At 42.7% G+C, this 22,849-nt stretch overlaps 2 protein-coding genes across 6 annotated transcripts; one reads left to right on the top strand and one right to left on the bottom strand.

Moving 5' to 3' along the window:
* The first annotated feature begins 665 nt into the window (after positions 1–665).
* On the top strand, positions 666–15,385 carry ddah2 (DDAH family member 2, ADMA-independent). Of its 5 annotated transcripts, none has more exons than XM_079485125.1 (7): positions 666–757; positions 897–1,019; positions 5,042–5,484; positions 5,559–5,747; positions 8,504–8,623; positions 8,701–8,844; positions 14,285–15,385. In XM_079485125.1, the coding sequence occupies exons 3-7, from the start codon at positions 5,194–5,196 to the stop codon at positions 14,399–14,401; spliced, it is 861 nt and encodes a 286-aa protein (XP_079341251.1). In that variant the 5' UTR covers positions 666–757; positions 897–1,019; positions 5,042–5,193; the 3' UTR covers positions 14,402–15,385. The 5 variants fall into 5 exon arrangements, with proteins under 5 accessions (XP_079341251.1, XP_079341249.1, XP_079341248.1 ...); XM_079485123.1 differs by having other exon boundaries at positions 669–787; XM_079485122.1 differs by having other exon boundaries at positions 672–783.
* Positions 15,386–16,463: 1,078 nt separating this feature from the next.
* On the bottom strand, positions 16,464–22,459 carry LOC306910536 (uncharacterized protein). Its single transcript, XM_079485128.1, has 9 exons — positions 22,442–22,459; positions 21,333–21,391; positions 20,317–20,375; positions 19,469–19,628; positions 18,348–18,406; positions 18,012–18,070; positions 17,598–17,656; positions 17,142–17,200; positions 16,464–16,890 (listed from the first exon to the last, which is right to left on the bottom strand). The coding sequence occupies exons 2-6, from the start codon at positions 21,361–21,363 to the stop codon at positions 18,032–18,034; spliced, it is 348 nt and encodes a 115-aa protein (XP_079341254.1). The 5' UTR covers positions 21,364–21,391; positions 22,442–22,459; the 3' UTR covers positions 16,464–16,890; positions 17,142–17,200; positions 17,598–17,656; positions 18,012–18,031.
* Positions 22,460–22,849: the final 390 nt, after the last annotated feature.

Below are 22,849 nucleotides of genomic sequence, written 5' to 3'. Positions count from 1 at the left end.
AACACACACACAACACACACAACACTGACACAACACAACACACACAACACTGACACAACACACACAACACTGACACAACACACACAAACTGACACTTATGACAGGATCCTGTCACTTTCACTAAGAACTTTTTGTCAATACTTCGCACTTTTATGTCTGTATTGATGTGTACATATTGTTTCTTATATAGGATACTCTTATTTTATTTTATACAGAATGTTTATATTTAATCTTCCTGCTTTGGCAATGTAAAACACTTTTTATCATGCCAATAAAGCTTTTTTGAATCTTGAATCTTGGAGAGAGAGAGAGAGAGAGAGAGAGACACACAGAGAGAGAGAGAGAGAGAGAGAGAGAGAGAGAGAGAGAGAGGAGAGAGAGAGAGAGAGAGAGAGAGAGAGAGAGAGAGGAGAGAGAGAGAGAGAGAGAGAGAGAGAGAGAGAGAGAGAGAGAGAGCGAGAGAGAGAGAGAGAGAGAGAGAGAGAGAGAGAGAGAGAGAGAGAGAGAGAGAGAGAGAGAGAGAGAGAGAGAGAGAGAGAGAGGAGAGAGAGAGAGATCCTGTTAGACTTAATGGGGCGAAGCGCAGACCAATCGGTTTATGTCATCAAAGTATCGCGAGAGAGATGCGCAGGCCGAATTCTTTACAGTCGCTCTCGCGATACTTTGATGTCGTTAGCCGATTAATTTGCGCATCGCTAAACTGCGTGAAGAGCGAGAGAGATGGAGGTGAGGCGGTGAGAACAGGACGGGCGAGTGAGTGGAAACACGCGAGACGCGACTCAAGTGTGTGTGTGAGACATTAGTTGTGATATTTTAGAATAGTATTGAGGGAAACAGCAGATTGAATTAAACTCACGGTGTGTGTGTGTGTGTGTGTGTGCGCGCGCGCTGGTCAGCGTGACGAGTTTGTCCACAGACAGTCACGCGCAGGACGCACGCGGGGGGAGGGGAAGAGTTCGGTCCACGGCGGATAATGAGAGAAGAAACAGTCGAGACAGAAGTGAGAGAGTCAAACTGAGGTAAGAGATCTACAGTCAACTTCAGCCGCACACACACACACTTCACAAAACATCAGATGTGTTCACTGAGAAACACGAACATCTTTATCCTCATCATGCGCGTGAGAGAGACTTGATCTGTTTTTAGTGGTCGAAAGTCTTTCAGCTGTCAGGAACTCAGACATGTTGTTTGTGTGGATGAAGAGTTTGGGCTTATTTGAGTTTTCTGGGGTCCCAGAAACAAACACGTGACCATCACAAAAACACTCTTGGTGTGTTTATATGAGTGTTGAAGTTACTTTGTCTTTGCATTTGAATTGTTTGGCTCTGTGATTCTAGAAAATATCGTGGAGTTGTATTTTTGGACACATGTGTCCTTGATTGAGTATTTACTCTTCAGTTCAGAGGTTTATTTGTGCAGAAGTCTAATGTTTAGTCTTAAAGGGACAGCGCGCGCTCGCTCGTGGGGTTATTATTGTGTGTGTGTGCGTGCGCGCGCGCGCTCATGGGGTTATTATGGTGTATGTGAATCAGTAGAACACGTGTGTTGTATGTATGTTTCTCATGTCACATGCTCCGTGATGAGGGTCCTGAGACCTCCATTCATCTGTGTCAGCTGCTGGTCCTGCACCTCTGCACAAGGGCTTATGATGTTAATCTCTAATGATTAATAAATGCACTGTAAGATATTTGGATAAAAGTATCGGCGTGACAATGAAAAGAATGATGCAAACGCATCAGTGAGTGTAATACTGGGCCTCAGGGGTCTGATCCGGTTTGGGTCGCCAGGTTGGTTTAGGATTAGTTTGCGCTTTAATCTCTGTTTCCACGAGCAGCAGATCTGATGTAGATGAGAGCAGTAGCACCGTTACTCTGCCTGGTAAACATTTTGATATTCTTCATGAAACATACAGAACTCAATCCATGTTGAACGTGAATAGTTGTATGATGTGCTGATGTTAATCGTTTTAACACGGTTTAATCGTAGCTTTCATGGTAATCGTGATTCACGGTACAAACAGTCAAAAGTAATGGTGTGCGCCTGAGAGTCGAGCTTCACCCACAGGACAGGCCCCAGATCAGCACAGACACAACATTCATTTATTGAGCGATGAGAACACTCGGTTGTCAAACCACTTCAGGGTGAGTAATTCATGACAGCGTTTTTATTCTGGAGTGAACTATGCCTTCAGCAGTAAACTGCAGTGTCGATATCCACCTCAGACTTGACACTAAACAGATAAAGGAAGAAATTATGATTTCCCCTCATGTCATGAGTAATTATCATTATTATTGTGTAACAGATCAAGTGTTTTTATTGTCAGCTGTCTGATCCTGGAATAATATCAGGAAGGTTATTCCAGAGTTTAGGTGCTACGTATGAGAAAGCTCGGCCCCCTTTGGTGGATTTAGTTATTCTAGGTGTTATCAAAAGAGTTTTGAGATCTTAGAGAGCGTGATGGGTTGTAGTGTGATAGAAGCTCTGTTAGGTAGGTAGGGGCTAAACCCTTTAAGGCTTTATAAGTGATTAAAAGAACTTTAAAGTCAATACGATACTTAATGCGTAGCCAGTGAAGGGTTGATAACATTGGGGTTATGTGATGGTATTTTCTGAACTAACTGTAGTTTGTTTATTGATGATGAAGGACAAACACTAAGTAGTGCATTACAGTAGTCAAGTCTTGAGGTCATAAATGCATGAATAAGCTTCTCCGCGTCAGCAACACACAGAATATTTCATCATTTGGCAACATTTCTTAGGTGGAAAAAGGCTGTTTTTGTGACATTTGAGATGTGATTTCCAAATGACAGGTTGCTGTCTAATATAACGTCTAGATCTTTTACTGTATTTGTTGGGGTAACTGTACATCCTTCAACTTGCAGTTTATAATCAGAAATATTTGTTTTGCGTGTCTTTGGTCCGATAAGTAATATTTCTGTTTTATTAGAATTTAAAAGAAGGAAATTACAGGTCATCCAAGGTTTTATATCTTCAATGCACTCTGATAATTTGGATAGCTGGGAGGAATCATCTGGTCTTGATGAGATATATAGCTGAGGATCATCCGCATAGCAACAGAAGCTAATTCTATGTTTTTTAATAATGTTTCCGAGGGGAAGCATGTATATGGAGAACAGCAAGGGTCCTAGAACAGATCCCTGAGGTAATCCATAATTTACTGGCGTTAGATTTGATGACTCCACATTTAAATAGACAAATTGATGTCTGTCTGACAAGTACGATCTAAACCACTGTAGTGCCTGTCCCTCAATACCGGTATAATTGTGTAAGCGATCTAGAAGTATGTTATGGTCTACAGTATCGAACGCAGCACTAAGGTCAAGCAGGACCAGGAGTGAGATGTTACCTTTATTTGATGCTATAAGCAGGTCGTTTGTAATTTTAACGAGCGCAGTTTCAGTGCTATGATGCGATCTAAAGCCTGACTGAAATTTTTCATGTATGTCGTTATTTTGTAAGAAAGAGCACAACTAGGGATGCTCCGATCCGATATTCGTATCGGGTATCGGCGTCGATACGTAATAAAATTCTAGATCGGGTATCGGTGCAATTTGTCACCGATACCCGATCTGACATAAAATTTGTGCTAGACGATGTAAAAGTTCATGGAGACACCGGCGCTTAAACTCTCTCGTGGGCGGCTCTGCTTTGCGCAACGTGTGACATCATACGCTAGCAACGTGCGACATCATACGCTAGCAACGTGCGACATCATACGCTAGCAACGTGCTCTGTACGTAGTGCACGTGAACAAGTGAACATATAGCAGCGAACAGCATGGAGCGAGCCAAAATATCTGTCATTTGGAGTTATTTTACAACAGCTACGCCAATAAGTTCCACCGCTTTCATTGTTATGGATGGGCAACCGCTGTCCGTCGTTGCGAATAATGGCTTCAGACTCCTTATAAACCACCTGGAGCCGCAGTACGACACGCCGAAGCGTAAATATTTATCTCTACCTTGAACTGTACCGAAAAGTCAAAAAGCAAACACATATCCGAAAAAATTAAAGATGTCAATGCGGTGAGTTTTACAACAGATATCTGGAGCTGCGACGTGTCCCCTGTGTCGCTTTTAAGTTTAACCGCACACTGGTTGGATAAGAATTTTGTGCCACAAAATGCCACGTTAAATGCAACACACATGTGCAGTTTTACTAAGCTAGGGAAGCTAGCGTTTTATTCATCTGTTTCTGTGTTGGATGTTAAATTTTATTTTCACTAAACTTTAGTTTAGTTAAGTGGACTTTGCTTTAGTGACTAAAGCATTAAAAAGATCTGATTCATGTTACTTTGAATATCTAAAGCAGTAAAGCTATTACTTTTTTGCTCAATTTCAGCAGCTTTTTTTTTTGCGAATTGATTTTTTAATTATTTTTGCACTTTCTTAAAAATTATTAAGAGATTTTGTTTCCATTTATTTATACCCGTTTATCAAGCTAGTGAAGCTGTTGTTATATTCAGCTGCTTAATTTGCACTTTAATTTTGAATGTCTTTTGTCCAAAGATAGTGAACACTTTTGTTTTATTTTTCATTTGTTTTGCACCGGTGCTGGTTTAATAAACTATTTACTAAATTTGTGAATCATTAGTTTGTTATTTTGTTTTACGGGGTCAGGAAATTTATGTTAAGTCGAGCCTGATGTCTTGCACAGCAATGCACATAGTTTATTAAGTAATTGTGCACTTTAAAATTTTTACCTTAGTATCGGATCGGTACTCGGTATCGGCCGATACTGAATCTCAGGTATCGGAATCGGTATCGGAAGCAAAAAAGGTGGATCGGAGCATCCCTAAGCACAACTGAGTGCACACTACTTTTTCTAGAATTAGAGCAAAACTTATTTTTCTTTCTCTAGCTTCAGCTCTAGAGAGCTCTAGTCCTCCCACATGAAAACATCATAGACGTATTGTTTGCTCATTGATCAAATGTTAATGTTCTCTCATTGATAGCCACGTCTGCGAAATGAAGTTATGTCGTATCTAAATCCCCTCTATCTCTCTCTCTCTCTCTTTAAGGCACTATTAAAGGAAAAAAAATTGTGGATTCTGGAAGGCCTGAAAAGATTTGCTGAAAGTAATTTGCCGTCCCTTCCCCTGTGACTCAAGCGCTCTTGTTTTACTAGTTTCTGATTCAGACACACACAGTAAAACAGCTGTACACACTCATTATGGCCAACATTCATCCGTACGGCTGCTTCACTCATGCTGTGGTCAGAGCTATCCCAGAATCCTTTGGTAAGTTGTCCGAGTGTGGAGACTCTGTTGAAACGAATCTTGCGAAGGCTCAGCGTCAGATGGGGGTTCTTACGGGAACGCTGAGACAGAAGGTGGGACTCCAGCTCATCGAGATCCCTGCAGATTCAGAGCTGCCCGAGAGCTGGAGGATGGAGGACACAGCTGTGATTCAGGGCGACACGGCGCTCATCACTCGACCCTTTAAACAGCAGAGACACAGCGAGGTAAGAGACTCGTTCACACGCGTGCAGGAGACCTTGAGGTCATTTACACTCACCTGTATGTGTGTGTGTTTCAGGCTGAGGCGGTGCGGCGGGTCATGAGTGAGTTGGGTCTGACAGTTGTGGAGATGGGTGATGAGGAGGGAGGGTCCGGCGGGGCAACGCTAGAGGGAAGTGATGTGCTCTTCACAGGAAAAGAATTCTTTGTGGGCATTTCTAAACACACAAATCACCGTGGAGCTGAAGTTCTGGCCGACACCTTCAGGGTGAGTCCAACGCATCACACCTGAACATACATACACATTAGAGGACTGCACTGCCTTTTAACGAAAGCCTGATCCCGGCCTGTACCTGAGATTGATTAACCCGGCCCGACCATAACAGTTACATTTTGGCGTTTAACACCAAACTTTGTTGAAATATGCTGTGTTTTATGATTGCTTGTAATTGATAATTAAACTAATAGCTACATGTAAGCAGACACAGTTTCATCAAGGCACAGTGGCCCCCTCAGCAGTGAACACACAAGAACAAATAAGAAATAGCACAGACACACCGATAACAAAACTTTAAGAAACAAAAGGCATGCGTTTGGACGAGTACATCCACGATCAGTGCGTCGCTGTAGAGAAGACGTAGCTGTCTTTCTGCTGTTGTAAGCCAACACAGCTGTACGAGCACTGGACAGAACCGCTGGGCGCTCTGTTAGTTGAAGCGACGAGATAATAATTCTTCCTCAAAGCTTTCCCTGCATCATCAGGAACTGTTATCAAGTCAACTTTATTTTTCAGGGCTCCAGACAAAAAAATGTATTAAGAAGACATTAGCTCCTATAGAGCAAAAAAAACAGGCCCCAAATAATTTTTTTAGAGCCACATAACAAGAACTTGCATCCTGTTGTATGTTTTTTCCCGAATGCAAGGCCATATGAAATCTGCAGACTTCATGTTAAGATTGGGGAAAATCTGCAGAATTCTGTGAAATAGTATCAAATATGTGTTACATCTGTCCACAAATATAAAATTCTGGGTAAATTTGTTCAAATATTTGTGTCTATATACGTCTACTGTTTATTGTAATGCTGTTGATAGCCGATTTGGTTCTGCTTATTTAAAAAGAGGAATTGAAACTTTGACGACTGTTTAAACTCTGAATACACCAGACCAGATTAGTACTCTGAATTGATTTGAACCAACAGAAAAAGTGTATTTCACGATGTAGAGATAACTTCAAATAAAACTTAACAACATGTTGTTTATTCTCGCTTTGAAATGATCCTGTGGTGTCTGAACTTCTCCTTGGTTAGTTTAGGTTTAAACGTCTCAAATATCACATTGTTGAGCTCACTAAAATCTGTCACAGCAAACATCACATCATAGTAATGCGCTCGTGTTGTGTTTGTATATTTGTCAATAACAAGCGCTGAGTTTTTTTGTGAAGATCTGTTAATTCCGTGCTGCCTCATCGGGCACTGAGCGTGGTAAAAACAGAGAGCAGAGCGCTGGCGCTGAGGATGCCAGAAAAAGGCCAGCTGCTGGTGTAACTGGTCGCACCGCTCCTGCTATGAGCCATGGGAGTCAGGCGCTCTTATGATGAAAGGGCAGGGCTGTGACTTCATTTCAATGATTAACAAGGTAGTTTTAGGGTAACATTAAATTGTAATATTGTAAATCATCTTTACCTGGCCAACCTTCACATTTCAAATAAGTGGAGAGACTTTTAGGAGCGGTGTGCTTTAAGAAATGCGCGTCCTGAGACGCCACGTCTTTGAACTCCAAAACGCTGCTACATTCAATACAAAAGTCATTAAAGCGATTTGATCAGTCTGTCCGACAACTTATCTTATTTGCAACTTTCCAGTCGGCAATCCACAGTCACGGTCAGTTACTGCAGGAAGGATACACCACGTGAACGGTTGTCTCAGATAAAGGAAAATGTTGTTTTTATTGCAGCATTCATTACTTATGTATGATTTAAACAGCTAAATTTACGAAAACAGCTGTTCATCCCCCTCCAGAAGGATGTGCCCTTTTAAGTGTGTGCATTTGGATTTCACCTGAAGATGTGATGATAGCGTTCAGTTTTTGCAACTGATTCTTTTTATATTCTTAAATATTCCTTTTATATTATTTTATATTCTTTTTAACATGTAGCTGATTGATTTTAACCTCTTATTCTTTTCTGTCTTCTCATTAAAAAAAAAAAAATATATATATATATACTAACCTCACTATTCTGAGCTTTGTATACTGTGCTAGGCTTTAATGGACTAGTTTTGATGCACTTATGCATTTTGTTGCCTATGTTGTGATAACTGCTTCCAATGTTTCCTCATCTGTAAGTCGCTTTGGATAAAAGCGTCTGCTAAATGACTTAATGTTATAAGACACCAGTTTAACGTCACAAGGGGCAGGGATTACTCTTGTGCTGAAAATATTAGCGTTTTTGACTTTCATTGATTTGAGAAAAGACAATATCCCTGTTAATTAAATATCATAAAAGGCACATGCAATATCTGACTGCATGTTTTAATATATGATCTAAAAGGAACAGCAACAAAAAGTACAAAAGGAACAAAATGCGATAAATAACAGAAATTACAGAAGAAATTAACATGTGTTAAAAAATCTGGCCTGCATACCATTTATACTATAATATTCTGGCCCTCAAGGAAAAGTAGTTGAAGACCACCAGTTGGGGTCGAGAAGTGAGGTTTACATGCACAACTCTCTTTCTCTCACATTGGCTTTTGGTACACTGGATTTTTTACACAAGTGCGTTGCTTCCGTTGGAAACTATTTAAAAAGGAGTACATTAACATGGTCGCCAGTGGCGATATCACTTGCAGATTAATATTTTTTGTTGTAAATGCAAGCGTTTTAGTTGCAGTCTGGAGCCCTGATGATGATGTTTAACAAGACTCCCCCTGAAACATCTCAATATTTCCACAGCAGAGGAGTTTTGATTTAATAAATGGTTTGCTTAGATGATGGCTTTGATGCTGATGTTGTGTTTTGTTCAGGATTTTGCCGTGTCCACTGTCCCGGTGTTTGGAGGTTCTCGTCTGAAGAACATCTGCTCTATGGGTGGTCCTGATACCATCATCATCAGTGACAGTGATGGAGCCAAAAAAACCCTGCGAGTGAGCATCACACACACACATAGTGTTTCATCTCTATCATAGTGGACATGACGTTTGTAGTGTTTCATGCGTAACAGATGATGGAGCAGCTCACCGATCATCACTATGACATCTTGTCAGTATCTGAGGATGCGGCTGCTAACTGCGTGTACATCAGAAGTCCAGCTAAAGTGAATTATCTCCTTCATCCCACAGCAGACGAGTGTCCCAACAGCATCCCTGTGAGTGAACGCATCACACTCATTCTTACACTTGCACACAAGAGTGATCAGCATCCATTCGCTGATGTCTTAATATCAGAACACAGGAAGCACATAATGCTCATCGAGTCATAGACCACAGTCATGTGATGCGTCAGACTCGCAGGGATTAAACCTGCTAAAGGCCTCTTGCAGGTCAGACAAACAGCTCCAACAAACAACTGTTTTGATTTGATCCAGTGAATTTATCCTATTTCTTAATGATATGACTAGTTTGATGATTAATGTAACAATGACACCACACTGACTCTGCTACATTTGCTTCAGTGAATAAAATACGAACTATAAATCAAATCAAATGATTAGACTGCATTACAGAGTTGCAACATATAAATACAAAATAGTTTCACAGCATGTCTAAACATCTTAAGTGACCATTTAAACCATCAGATGATGAAAGCAGCAGCTACATCACTTAAGATCACTTCCATTAAAACCATTATGAAATCTGTCTTATAAAAACGGTTGTTCTGGTCCTTGATTCTGATCGGTTGTGCCGTGTCATCACAAAACATCTCCGGTTACTTTCGTAACCTCGGTTCCCTGAGAAGCGGGAACGAGACATTGCGGAGAACCACATATGAAACTCCTCCTCTTTTTCACTTTTCCTGAAGTCCTATAGGATAACGCCAGTAAAAAAACTGGCCAATTGTCGCAAGACATGAACAGTATGCAAATACTGATGAATCTAGACAGTATAAATACAGTGTATATGACGACAATTCCTCAGAATCTACGAGAGAAACGCCCTGCCGGTGATAAGCGGCGAACACGGCGTTCTACGCAATGTCTCGTTCCCGCTTCTCAGGGAACCGAGGTTACGAAAGTAACCGGAGACGTTCCCTTTCGAGAGCGGTCACTTCGACATTGCGGAGAACCGCATATGGAACTGTAGTACAATCCCGCCGTGAGAGCTAGCAAAAACAGCCCGATAACTGGGATAACACACAAAGTATGTTAAGCATACAAATCAACCATTCGCGAGGTCGCCCCAAGCGTTAACCGTTGATTGGCTGAAACCGGCCTATGAACTGCTAGATCACTGAGCACGCCAATGAACTACTAGATTGGCCTCTTGGCAAATTTGCATATCCAAACCCAACGAACGCAGCAAGCTGCGTTGAACAGGGCACACACCACAGCAGTAGAACCAGCACGGAATCCCGGGCGATATAATAGCGAACATAAGTACACCAAGCACAGTGTAAACAGCAATGCGGTAACAACTGTGTAGCACAAGAAATCACAAGGTAGAAGATAAAGCTTAATCAGCACTCACCGAGAGGACTTGAGAAGCCAACGGGGACACATCCAATCTGTAGAACCTGGCGAAGGTGTTCTGAGAAGACCAGCCAGCTGCACAGCATATGTCCTGAATAGATGTGCCCTTAGACCAGGCCTACGAAGAGGCGATAGCCCTAGTCGAATGAGCTCTGATACCGAAGGGGCAGTTCCGACCCTGACTCTCGTACGCCAAGGGCGTCCACCACCCAGTGAGAGAGCCTCTGTTTTGAGACCGCCCGGCCTTTAGTACCCCCACCAAAACAAATAAAGAGCTGCTCAGACTGCCGAAACCCGGCCGTGCGATCAATGTAAGCCCGCAAGACCCTTACCGGGCAGACCATTCTGACGACTCGGAAGACAAAGCGGGCAAAGAAATGACCTGCGCTCTAAAAGGGGTAGACATGGACTTTGGCACATAAGCCGATTTCGGCCGGAGAGTGACGCTGCAGTCGCCAGGTCCAAAACGAATGAAATCAGCGCCAACTGAGAGCGCTTGTAAATCCCCTATACGCTTAGCCGAAGCAAGGGCGAGAAGGAGAACGGTTTTTAGAGTGAGCTCTCTTACAGAAGCCGCGTCCAAAGGCTCGAAAGGGGGAGAAGAGAGAGCCTTCAACACCAGCGCTAAGTCCCAAGGCGGCATCGAAGGGGTTCACTTGGGACAACAGGTCTCTCCTGAGGGGAATCTGCCACGGCGGTGCCGTCAACAACTCCCTCAGGTCCGGAAACCATGGTTGATTCGGCCAAAACGGAGCGACAAGAATCACAGAAGCCGTCTCCTCTGATTTTGCACAGCACTAGGGGTAAAATCTTCGACGGAGGAAACGCGTAAAGCCGAACGTCCAGCCAACGCACCGTCGGCGCGTCGCTCCGCATGGGGGAGTGGATCAGCGAGAAATACAACGGGCAGTGTGCATTCTCGCTTGTCGCGAATAGATCCACTTCCGCCTTCCCGAAGCGTTCCCAAATTAACAGCACTGTGTCGGGATGAAGCCTCCATTCCCCGTGCGGAAGACCCTCCCTTGAAAGCTTGTCCGCTCCGCGGCTTAGATGACCGGGGATATGCGCTGCTCTGATAGAGAGTAAATGCCGATCTGCCCACAGCAGGAGACCCGCCGCATGTTTGAAAAGAGCTCCGGAACGGATCCCTCCCTGGCGATTTATGTACGAAACCACGGACATGTTGTCGGTGCGAATCAGAACATGTTTCTGCTCCAGCCTCGACTGAAAAGTATGAAGAGCTAGACACACCGCCTTTAGCTTCAAGCGATTTATGTGCCATTTCCTCAGAGACTGTGACCAAAGGCAGGATGCCGGCATGCCCTCGCACACCGCGCCCCATCCCGAGGACGACGCATCCGTCGTAACGACTGTGTGTCTCGTCACCAGCCCCAGGGGAACTCCCCGACAGAACATGCTCGGGTCGTACCATGCGCTCAGGGCGCCGAGGCAGCTGAGTGTAACCGGGACTCGCGCCCGACCCAAGGACCATGCTCTCCATGGAACCCGAGCCTTCAGCCAGAACTGTAGTGGTCGCATGTGCAGAAGACCTAGGTGGCAGACTGCTGACGCCGATGCCATGAGACCCAAAAGCCTCTGGAACTCCCTCAGGGGAACAGACCGGCCCGGCCTGAGAAAATGTAGAGCTGAAGAGATGGACTCCGTTCGCTCTGGGGAGAGGCGGGCGTGCATCTCCACTGAGTCGAAACATACCTACATCAAACTCATACATCACTCGGTGTGAGTTTGCTCTTCTGCATGTTCATGCGCAGCCCCAGGGATGTCAAGTGACAAAGCAGCATCTGCGTGTGACCGATTAGCGCCTTCCGAAAGTGAGCTAAAATAAGCCAATCGTCCAGATAATTGAGAATGCGCATTCCACTCGCTCTGAGAGGGGAAAGTGCAGCGTCCACGCACTTCGAGAATGTGCGCAGAGCGAATGCCAGTCCGAATGGGAGGACAGCAAATTGGTACGCTGAATCCTCGAATGAGAATCGCAGGAACCTTCGGTGGCGCTTGTTTATCTGAACATGAAAGTACGCATCCTTCAGATCTACGGATACAAACCAGTCCCCGGGGCGCACTTGTGCCAGGATCTGTTTTAGAGTTGTCATTCTGAATGCTCGCTTGTGAAGCGCTCGGTTGACGGGTCTCAAGTCCAGAATCGGACGCAGACCACCATCTCTCTACAAAATACTACAAAATACCGGCTGTAAAACCCGCTTTCCCACTCTTTCGGGGGGACACGCTCGATCGCTCCTTTCGCAAGCAGGCTGCAGATTTCCTGCCTCAACACAGGTGCGTTTTGCGCTGACGTAAGCGACGGAACCACACCGCTGAAGCGGGGAGGTCTGCGCCTGAACTGCAGGGAGTACCCGTGTTCTATCACGTTAAGTAGCCAAAGAGAGATGCCTGGAATGACCTTCCACGCGTCCAGAAACAGACATAATGGCCGAATCTGTTCGGGGGTTACCGTCAGCAGACCGGTTAGGGGAGCGCGCTGGCCCAGCGAGGCTAAATGCACTGGCTGGAGCGTCCGTGGATGAGGGAAGGCTGGTTATAGCTGGGACTAACTGCGGCTTCGTGCTGCACCGTGGCAGGGCAAGGGACGGATTGTGTGGGTGAGGGGGAAAGAGCTCTTCTTGTGAACAAGTATGTGTTTTTATTCGGAAGTAAAGACCGGCAGCCACCTTACGGTAGACTGCCGGCCATAAAACATAACCACAAACTTAACACATGTCCGGGCCCGGTCCTCTCTTGACAACAGTCCTGCCGCTCATCCTTTTAAAACTCCAGATCTCCTCCGTGAGACATGCAGGACACAGCTCATCGCAACTATCACTCACGCCACCAGCCCTGCCTCACGGCTCTCGTCCTCACCACAGTAATGTATGTATTTAAGTGAATGTTTGGCCAGGTCAGCATTGTAGCTCTATAATTAAAGGCAACGTTTAACAACACAGCAGCTGTATCCCTACAAAACACACCAGAACCAGTCATACTGAAGCATCCACATGTTTCCAATACTGCGTTATTTCATAAATGATCCAATGTGATGTGATCAGGTTTATTTATATCTGGTGTGGGAATCAAAACCTTCCCGTTAGATTATGACTCCCCTGTAAAGAACACTGGAGTTAGAGACCTCCGCTTTGGAAATGTGAACTGTTGATGGTTATGGCAAATAATTGGTCCAATGTTAACGCTGCATAAAGTGTTTTTTATAAATATAAAGCACTTGGCCATTTATGTTCATAAGACTATATATCCAATGTGCCTGCTGGCTTGAGTTTAAGATATTGTAGATATTGCTGTGCAATTTCTTATGGTGAGAAACAAAGTAGTTTTTTACGGTCTAGGTCAAAACTCACGCCCGATGGACCTGTGAAATAATCTAGACGCTGCTCTTTAAGATTATGCTGTTGTAAATGATTTAAGAGTATTATAATGTCCGTTTAAAAGCTTTCAAGCTAACTTGGTAATGCCTGACTAATGGGATCAAGCTGTGAAGTCTGAAGGATCAGACCTTCGCACATACGCAAGGCATAATGGGTAATTTCGCACATTGCGAAAAAGGTGGATAGTTGGGATATCTGTGCCCTAGCCACAGTGCTTGACAATGTCAAAAGGTTGGAAGTTTTGTAAGCGTGTGCTTCAAGCGTGAATTCAGTTTGATGACAGTGACTGAAGTAGTGAGATATACGAAGTCAAACATAAAAAGTGAGATTTTAGAGATGCAAATTACTTAACTTTTGAGAATTCTGCTGTTTAAGATGTAAACTTAGGTGGTTTGCCACGTAATGTAAGATATTTAACATTCATTCGACTTAACGTGCCTTAAAACATAACTGATAGCACAACGTAGCTTTGTCCAATTTCTAATGGCATACATGCAGACAATTACAATGGAAGCTGATTGAACACTTTATATTTGTTTAAGATGGAGGCTTGTACACCTCAGGGTTTTCTTTGTACATTCACTTTAATTTCATTTCATTCTGTATAGTAGAGTAAAGAGTTCTATAAACATGCGTTGTGTTCAGCAGACACAAATGAGAAACTCACACTGCTGGTGTTGTGTTCATGAATGCATACTCAGACATCCGTTTGTGCGTTTCAGGTTTTCCAGCGGTTGACTGACTACACTCTTCTGCCTACGGCCTGCAGTGAAGCGGTGAAACTCAGGGGGGCGCTGTCATCTCTCTGTCTCCTCATCAACAAGAAACATAACCATTAAACAACAACCACTTCATCATCTTTTACCTTGTCAACAGATAACACTTTAAACTCAGAGACAGAAATACATGGAACATGTCTAATGTTGAGGTTATTAAAGTATGATAAACAGAAGTGTGTAATGACGTGAACACGCTCTTGATGTGCTTCGTTGACTGCTGGTTAGACACGCGGCGCAGCAGAATTCACCTGCACTATGGTGTGCTTAGACCAGTGTTCTTCAAACTTTTTATGCCATTCCCCACTTTGGAGGTAAGGAAGGGGTCCGAGGCTTCACCTGTCCCCAATAGGCAAAAACTAAATGGTAATAAACTTTAGGTCCACTGTCTGTCTTGGTTTTCTCAGCGGGTGCAGGATCTCCAGTTCTTTTCACTCCATGTCACAAACCTCTGACATAAAAAAATCATTCTTGCAAATTATTTGCAATCAGATTTTTTTTAAGTAAAGCTTACATTTAAATGTCATTATTATTGACCATACACTCAAAACAAAACAAGGTAGATAGGAACAAAATTACTAAATTTCCACCCATTTGTCGCATCCCACTTGTCATGTCTCTATTCCCCTCCAGTGGTGCCTGCCCCACACTTTGAGAAACACTGGCATAGACAAACCATCCCAGATAGACAGACGAACCTTTCAATGGTTGTATTTACCGGCCTTATTTCTGATGATTTGAAAGCTTTGTCCTGAACACTTTTTCAGTAGATGCAAACATATGGCATTCATGAGAAATCCTCAGGTTATGTGTGATAAACAAGAGTCATACATTACACAAACCTCACCTACAGCAGAGATAAGGCTTATACCGCTTTATTTGCATGTATGTGGCTCAGCTACAGTTGATCACATTTATCACAACTGACAGAAAATTCTAAATGTTTTCTTGATGCTTCACGTGAGGACAACTGCTGTTCGAGGGCTTTTCAGTGACCTTAGCGTTTGCAAGGATCACCATTCTGGAATAAAGCCAACTGTGTTTTCATATATTAGTTTTTCTCGATTGTTTACACACAAATATTGGTACTTGAGACACAATGACCACAACATGTAACTCATTCACCAACCCCTGAACCAATTCTGCTAAACTACAAGCACAATTCCTGCTTTACACTCACATTGCAGATCTAAAACACACTTTTTTCAAAACACTACACACAATTCTCTGCATTTGGCACAATTTTCGGGCAGAAAAATCTCTTGTTTTCACAAGGAACACACTGCCATTCAAATATGCACACTGACTCATCACATGTGTAAAACCCTTCTCCAAGCTATGGAAGATGCATGTGGAGATATAGCAGCTGATGCTTTTCATGGCTGGACTGAAAAACATTGCTTGTGATGTGGATGAGGTGCTGTGGTCAGACCCAAACCCAAGAGAAGATGCAGCATCGTCTTTTTACTGTAACTGTATACAGTCAATTCTTCTGTTGTTTTGTATGTAGACCACTGTATGTGCAACTTTGCGTTGGTTGGGATGTACACTGTACATTGTTTTTGTTGGGAAAATAAAATATATTTGTGTGTTCTGACTATAAAAACTATTTTATATATATATAATAAAAATATTTAACAACACACTTATGTATGTACTGTCTGTATAAGTGTAACACTGAATCATATAAAGAGCAAAGTCATTATGATGAACGGAGAAGTGTTTTACATTCATCATAGTGTTTTATAAAGAGCACATCAGTGTTCAACTGGTTCTTATAAATGTCTATTCATATGATGGTTTGTGTGTGTCATTTAAGAAGAAAGAACATTGTTTTGAAGAACATTGTTTTGAATGTGAAGTTTCATTTTGGAGGAGAATTGAGGGGTTTTGCCCATTGTGTTTGTGTTTTTTGATTTGTGTGTAGAGTTCTGAGAGTATGAGGCTTCCAGAAATTGTGTGTAAACAATTGAGAAAAACTAAGATTTCATATCAAGTAAGCGCTTGTGGTTAGTGCACATACCCAAGTTTGATTCCTGTCTGCTCTCTTCTACGCCGTTCCAATAAAGGAAAAAACTAAATTGTATATTAAACTGAATAAAAGCAAAGTATCCGAAACACAAGGTTTGGTGTCTTAAACAGCTCCTGCTGTAGCTTTTATTCAAATTCCTCTAAAATTAGACCATGTTTAACATCTTAATAGTGAAAAATATAAATCACTGCACTATTCCACTAATATACACAGGGTCGGGTTTAAAGGTTTTCCAGTACAGTAACAAATTACTTTCTCATCCAAATATCACAATATAAGAGTAATGTATTCAGATTGCTTTTGGATTCAATGTTATTCACATGTGTGACCCTAAAGAAAATGGAGATAAACAGAAACACTGTTGTGTTAATTAATAAACAATATAAATTGCAAACATATTTTTAAAGGTTATGTACAAAAAACAAGCAGAGGTACATGAATTCATATAAAAATTGGTTACACAGCTCAAAAAACACAATTCTTCAGCCCAAAGTTCCAATGTGAATGAACGGCAGGAGATCTGAGGAAGCAGAAATACAGTTTGTTAACAACATCATCATCATCATCATCCGGGGTTTAAATAAAGAGGATTTGTTTCTGAGCTGGTGATTGGCCGAGCAATGAAAAGCAGCAGCCAATGAATAAGCAGAGAGTTTGTTCTGCGAGGACTCTAGCACACCGGGACAATCACAGTGTGAGGATGTGACTCTAGTCTCGCTTCACCTGAGCACAAACACACGTGTAGAATAGAACGAGACATTCGGTTTGTACCTGCAGAGGAAGTGATGTCATCAGACTCCATGAGTGATGAGGTGAAACCTGCAGGAGATCTGAGGAAGCAGAAGTACACAGTCAGCTAACATCATCAACCTCAATCATCAACCTCAATCATCAACCTCAATCATCAACCTCAATCATCAACCTCAATCATCAACCTCAATCATCAACCTCAATCATCAACCTCAATCATCAACCTCAATCATCAACCTCAATCATCAACCTCAATCATCAACCTCAATCATCATCCGGGGTTTAAATAAAGAGGATTTGTTTCTGAGCTGGTGATTGGCAGAGCAATGAAAAGCAGCAGCCAATGAATAAGCAGAGAGTTTGTTCTGCGAGGACTCTAGCACACCGGGACAATCACAGTGTGAGGATGTGACTCTAGTCTCGCTTCACCTGAGCACAAACACACGTGTAGAATAGAACGAGAATTTCGGTTTGTACCTGCAGAGGAAGTGATGTCATCAGACTCCATGAGTGATGAGGTGAAACCTGCAGGAGATCTGAGGAAGCAGAAGTACACAGTCAGCTAACATCATCAACCTCAATCATCAACCTCAATCATCATCCTCAATCATCATCCTCAATCATCATCCTCAATCATCATCCTCAATCATCATCCTCAATCATCATCCTCAATCATCATCCTCAATCATCCAGGGTTTAAATAAAGAGGATTTGTTTCTGAGCTGGTGATTGGCCGAGCAATGAAAAGCAGCAGCCAATGAATAAGCAGAGAGTTTGTTCTGCGAGGACTCTAGCACACCGGGACAATCACAGTGTGACGATGTGACTCTAGTCTCGCTTCACCTGAGCACAAACACACGTGTAGAATAGAACGAGACATTCGGTTTGTACCTGCAGAGGAACTGATGTCATCAGACTCCATGAGTGATGAGGTGAATCCTGCAGGAGATCTGAGGAAGCAGAAGTACACAGTCAGCTAACATCATCAACCTCAATCATCAACCTCAATCATCAACCTCAATCATCCGGGGTTTAAATAAAGAGGATTTGTTTCTGAGCTGGTGATTGGCCGAGCAATGAAAAGCAGCAGCCAATGAATAAGCAGAGAGTTTGCTCTGCGAGGACTCTAGCACACCGGGACAATCACAGTGTGAGGATGTGACTCTAGTCTCGCTTCACCTGAGCACAAACACACGTGTAGAATAGAACGAGACATTCAGTTTGTACCTGCAGAGGAAGTGATGTCATCAGACTCCATGAGAGATGAGGTGAATCCTGCAGGAGATCTGAGGAAGCAGAAGTACACAGTCAGCTAACATCATCAACCTCAATCATCAACCTCAATCATCAACCTCAATCATCATCCTCAATCATCAACCTCAATCATCAACCTCAATCATCAACCTCAATCATCAACCTCCTCCTCAATCATCATCATCAACCTCAATCATCAACCTCAATCATCAACCTCAATCATCAACCTCAATCATCAACCTCAATCATCAACCTCAATCATCAACCTCAATCATCAACCTCAATCATCAACCTCAATCATCAACCTCAATCATCATCCTCAATCATCATCCTCAATCATCATCCTCAATCATCATCCTCAATCATCATCCTCAATCATCATCCTCAATCATCATCCTCAATCATCATCCTCAATCATCATCCTCAATCATCATCCTCAATCATCAGGGCCCAGTTTTTCAAAAGTAATCCACTAGGATTTTGGATAACGGATTGGATCAAATCTTGAAAATGTGTTTTTCAAAAGAAAAAACGGATCACATAATCGGATTAGATCACGTAATCCAATCTTGGTTTTGATCCGGATCAAACCTTTAGTTTGGGTTTTTCAGAACTTCTTTGTAGGATTTGGATCACTTTGATCCGAAATATCTGGATTAAACTGATCCCATCAGAAGGGTGGATTCAGCGTGGATTTCATGCCCAAAATGTAATGAAAACTTAAAAAATGTATCAAACAATACTATAATTGGATCATCCAGTATCTTACAAGGTATCCTATTAATTCATAAGGTTTTAATTGTATTTGTTCATCCGTCAGGCTACAGTGATTAAACGTATTCAGCCTTTCAGTATAGGCCTAAAGCAAAGTAGAAAGAGTTTGGCCTCATAAAATAATTTATCAAACCAAAAACAATACATTTTATTCCGTCACTAATTGATATATATATTCATCACAATCGAAAATATTTTTGTTTTTAGAATATTTATTAGTGATGTATGCAAGGATTACAGAATAACCCAAAAAATGCAAAGAATGGCAATCACTGATTTTTGAAATCCAAAACAAATCCAAATCAGAAATAGTGTCTAACTATTTTGTCCCTTGTTGCACGTCCTGTTTGCTCGTTCTGGCAGAGGAACAACCGAACAACCGACTCTGACCAAACTGCAGCAAACCAAGGCCAGACTTGAGATCCGCCTCCTAAAGGCTACTCTCAGACAAGCTGGTCTCTCCACATCAGATGAGGAAATCTGAAATTATTGTGGAGTATTTGACATTAAGTCTTTTTTTAATTCAATATATCTATACTTGATGCTTGTTATAAATATCCTCAATGTATAGTGTTTGTGTTGTAGGTCTCAGATGAGCGGACTGCAGGAAGAGGATGGGGTGGGGTTTTTCTTGTTTTTAGTTTTTTTTTAAATGTGTGTGTTTTCATTTCAAATAAAAATAAACTTATATTCACCCCACATTGGCTATTCCACTTGTTGCTCTTTACATATCTATAGTTCTACATTGTGATTTCCTATCCTGTTTGAGCACTGGTTATCCAGCACTGGTTATCCAGATTTGGTGATCCTGAAAAGTTCCTATCCGGATCAGATTGATCCAATCCGATGTTGCTATAAAAAACTGGCTCCAAAAGTAAGATGGATTACGTGATCACGGATCGCAAAAAAAGGATTACTAAATCCGGATCAATTTTATCCGGATTAAACCTTTTGAAAAACCGGGCCCAGGGGTTTAAATAAAGAGGATTTGTTTCTGAGCTGGTGATTGGCCGAGCAATGAAAAGCAGCAGCCAATGAATAAGCAGAGAGTTTGCTCTGCGAGGACTCTAGCACACCGGGACAATCACAGTGTGAGGATGTGACTCTAGTCTCGCTTCACCTGAGCACAAACACACGTGTAGAATAGAACGAGACATTTGGTTTGTACCTGCAGAGGAAGTGATGTCATCAGACTCCATGAGTGATGAGGTGAATCCTGCAGGAGATCTGAGGAAGCAGAAGTACACAGTCAGCTAACATCATCATCCTCAATCATCAACCTCAATCATCATCCTCAATCATCAACCTCAATCATCAACCTCAATCATCAACCTCATTCATCAACCTCAATCATCAACCTCAATCATCATCCTCAATCATCATCCTCAATCATCATCCTCAATCATCAACCTCAATCATCATCCTCAATCATCATCCTCAATCATCATCCTCAATCATCAACCTCAATCATCATCCTCAATCATCATCCTCAATCATCATCCTCAATCATCAACCTCAATCATCAACCTCAATCATCATCCTCAATCATCATCCGGGGTTTAAATAAAGAGGATTTGTTTCTGAGCTGGTGATTGGCCGAGCAATGAAAAGCAGCAGCCAATGAATAAGCAGAGAGTTTGTTCTGCGAGGACTCTAGCACACCAGGACAATCACAGTGTGAGGATGTGACTCTAGTCTCGCTTCACCTGAGCACAAACACACGTGTAGAATAGAACGAGACATTCGGTTTGTACCTGCAGAGGAAGTGATGTCATCAGACTCCATGAGTGATGAGGTGAAACCTGCAGGAGATCTGAGGAAGCAGAAGTACACAGTCAGCTAACATCATCAACCTCAATCATCAACCTCAATCATCATCCTCAATCATCATCCTCAATCATCATCCTCAATCATCATCCTCAATCATCATCCTCAATCATCATCCTCAATCATCATCCTCAATCATCATCCTCAATCATCATCCGGGGTTTAAATAAAGAGGATTTGTTTCTGAGCTGGTGATTGGCCGAGCAATGAAAAGCAGCAGCCAATGAATAAGCAGAGAGTTTGTTCTGCGAGGACTCTAGCACACCGGGACAATCACAGTGTGAGGATGTGACTCTAGTCTCGCTTCACCTGAGCACAAACACACGTGTAGAATAGAACGAGACATTCGGTTTGTACCTGCAGAGGAAGTGATGTCATCAGACTCCATGAGTGATGAGGTGAAACCTGCAGGAGATCTTAGGAAGCAGAAGTAAACAGTCAGCTAACATCATCATCCTCAATCATCAACCTCAATCATCATCCTCAATCATCAACCTCAATCATCAACCTCAATCATCAACCTCAATCATCAACCTCAATCATCATCCTCAATCATCATCCTCAATCATCATCCTCAATCATCATCCTCAATCATCATCCGGGGTTTAAATAAAGAGGATTTGTTTCTGAGCTGGTGATTGGCCGAGCAATGAAAAGCAGCAGCCAATGAATAAGCAGAGAGTTTGCTCTGCGAGGACTCTAGCACACCGGGACAATCACAGTGTGAGGATGTGACTCTAGTCTCGCTTCACCTGAGCACAAACACACGTGTAGAATAGAACGAGACATTCGGTTTGTACCTGCAGAGGAAGTGATGTCATCAGACTCCATGAGTGATGAGGTGAAACCTGCAGGAGATCTGAGGAAGCAGAAGTACACAGTCAGCTAACATCATCATCCTCAATCATCAACCTCAATCATCAACCTCAATCATCAACCTCAATCATCATCCTCAATCATCATCCTCAATCATCATCCGGGGTTTAAATAAAGAGGATTTGTTTCTGAGCTGGTGATTGGCCGAGCAATGAAAAGCAGCAGCCAATGAATAAGCAGAGAGTTTGTTCTGCGAGGACTCTAGCACACCGGGACAATCACAGTGTGACGATGTGACTCTAGTCTCGCGCTTCATGTGATAAAACACGACTGACCTGAAGAGACAAACACGTCATCTTCTGTTCTCCAGTCACACACAAACACTGATGTTAAATCCACACGACCACACTCTGATCTCAACACACATCGAGTTATTAACTTCATACAGCTCTTGAAATATGAACATTCACGTCATTAAAGGCGACCTGCACGACACTGATCCTTTCATCGACACGTGCACAAACGGAGCACGTGTGCTTAACTCTTATCGCTTCATTCACACATTACTGAACGCGACACGCGAAGTCCATAATGACGTCATACAGGTGCGTTAAGAGCTTTATGTTCACGAATAATCAAATCTCACTTACACGCGTCTGCTTCCGTCCACCTCGCGACCTCGAGACAGAAAGAGCGCGCGAGCGGCGCGTGGGCGAGAGTGACGTGTTCTTCTTTATGTGTTTTATAGCGAAGAGCAGATCACGCGCAGAGCTGTGGTCACCGCCACCTGCTGGACGGGAGGAGCGTGACGCGATGACCACACTTAACATCTTTAATGATGTACAGTATTTAACATCAGCGCCAACTCAATAAAGTCCTTCTCGTTCACATATTTCCCGTTGCGGTTTTCAGACATTAATGAATTCAATAGTAGGCTGTGCGCATATATTCAGACAAAATACAATCGTGTTGATATAAGAGCTTTACTGTCAAAAGTGTATTTCACCGCAACGTGCGCGCGCATCTGTGCTTGCGTGCGTGCGCGTTTATTTAACAAA

This window comes from Barbatula barbatula, assembly GCF_947034865.1.
Source record: "Barbatula barbatula genome assembly, chromosome: 21".
Classification (NCBI taxonomy): domain Eukaryota; kingdom Metazoa; phylum Chordata; class Actinopteri; order Cypriniformes; family Nemacheilidae; genus Barbatula; species Barbatula barbatula.
The sequence above is the reverse complement of the archived record's forward strand: the minus strand, read 5'-3'. Positions and strand labels throughout refer to the sequence as shown.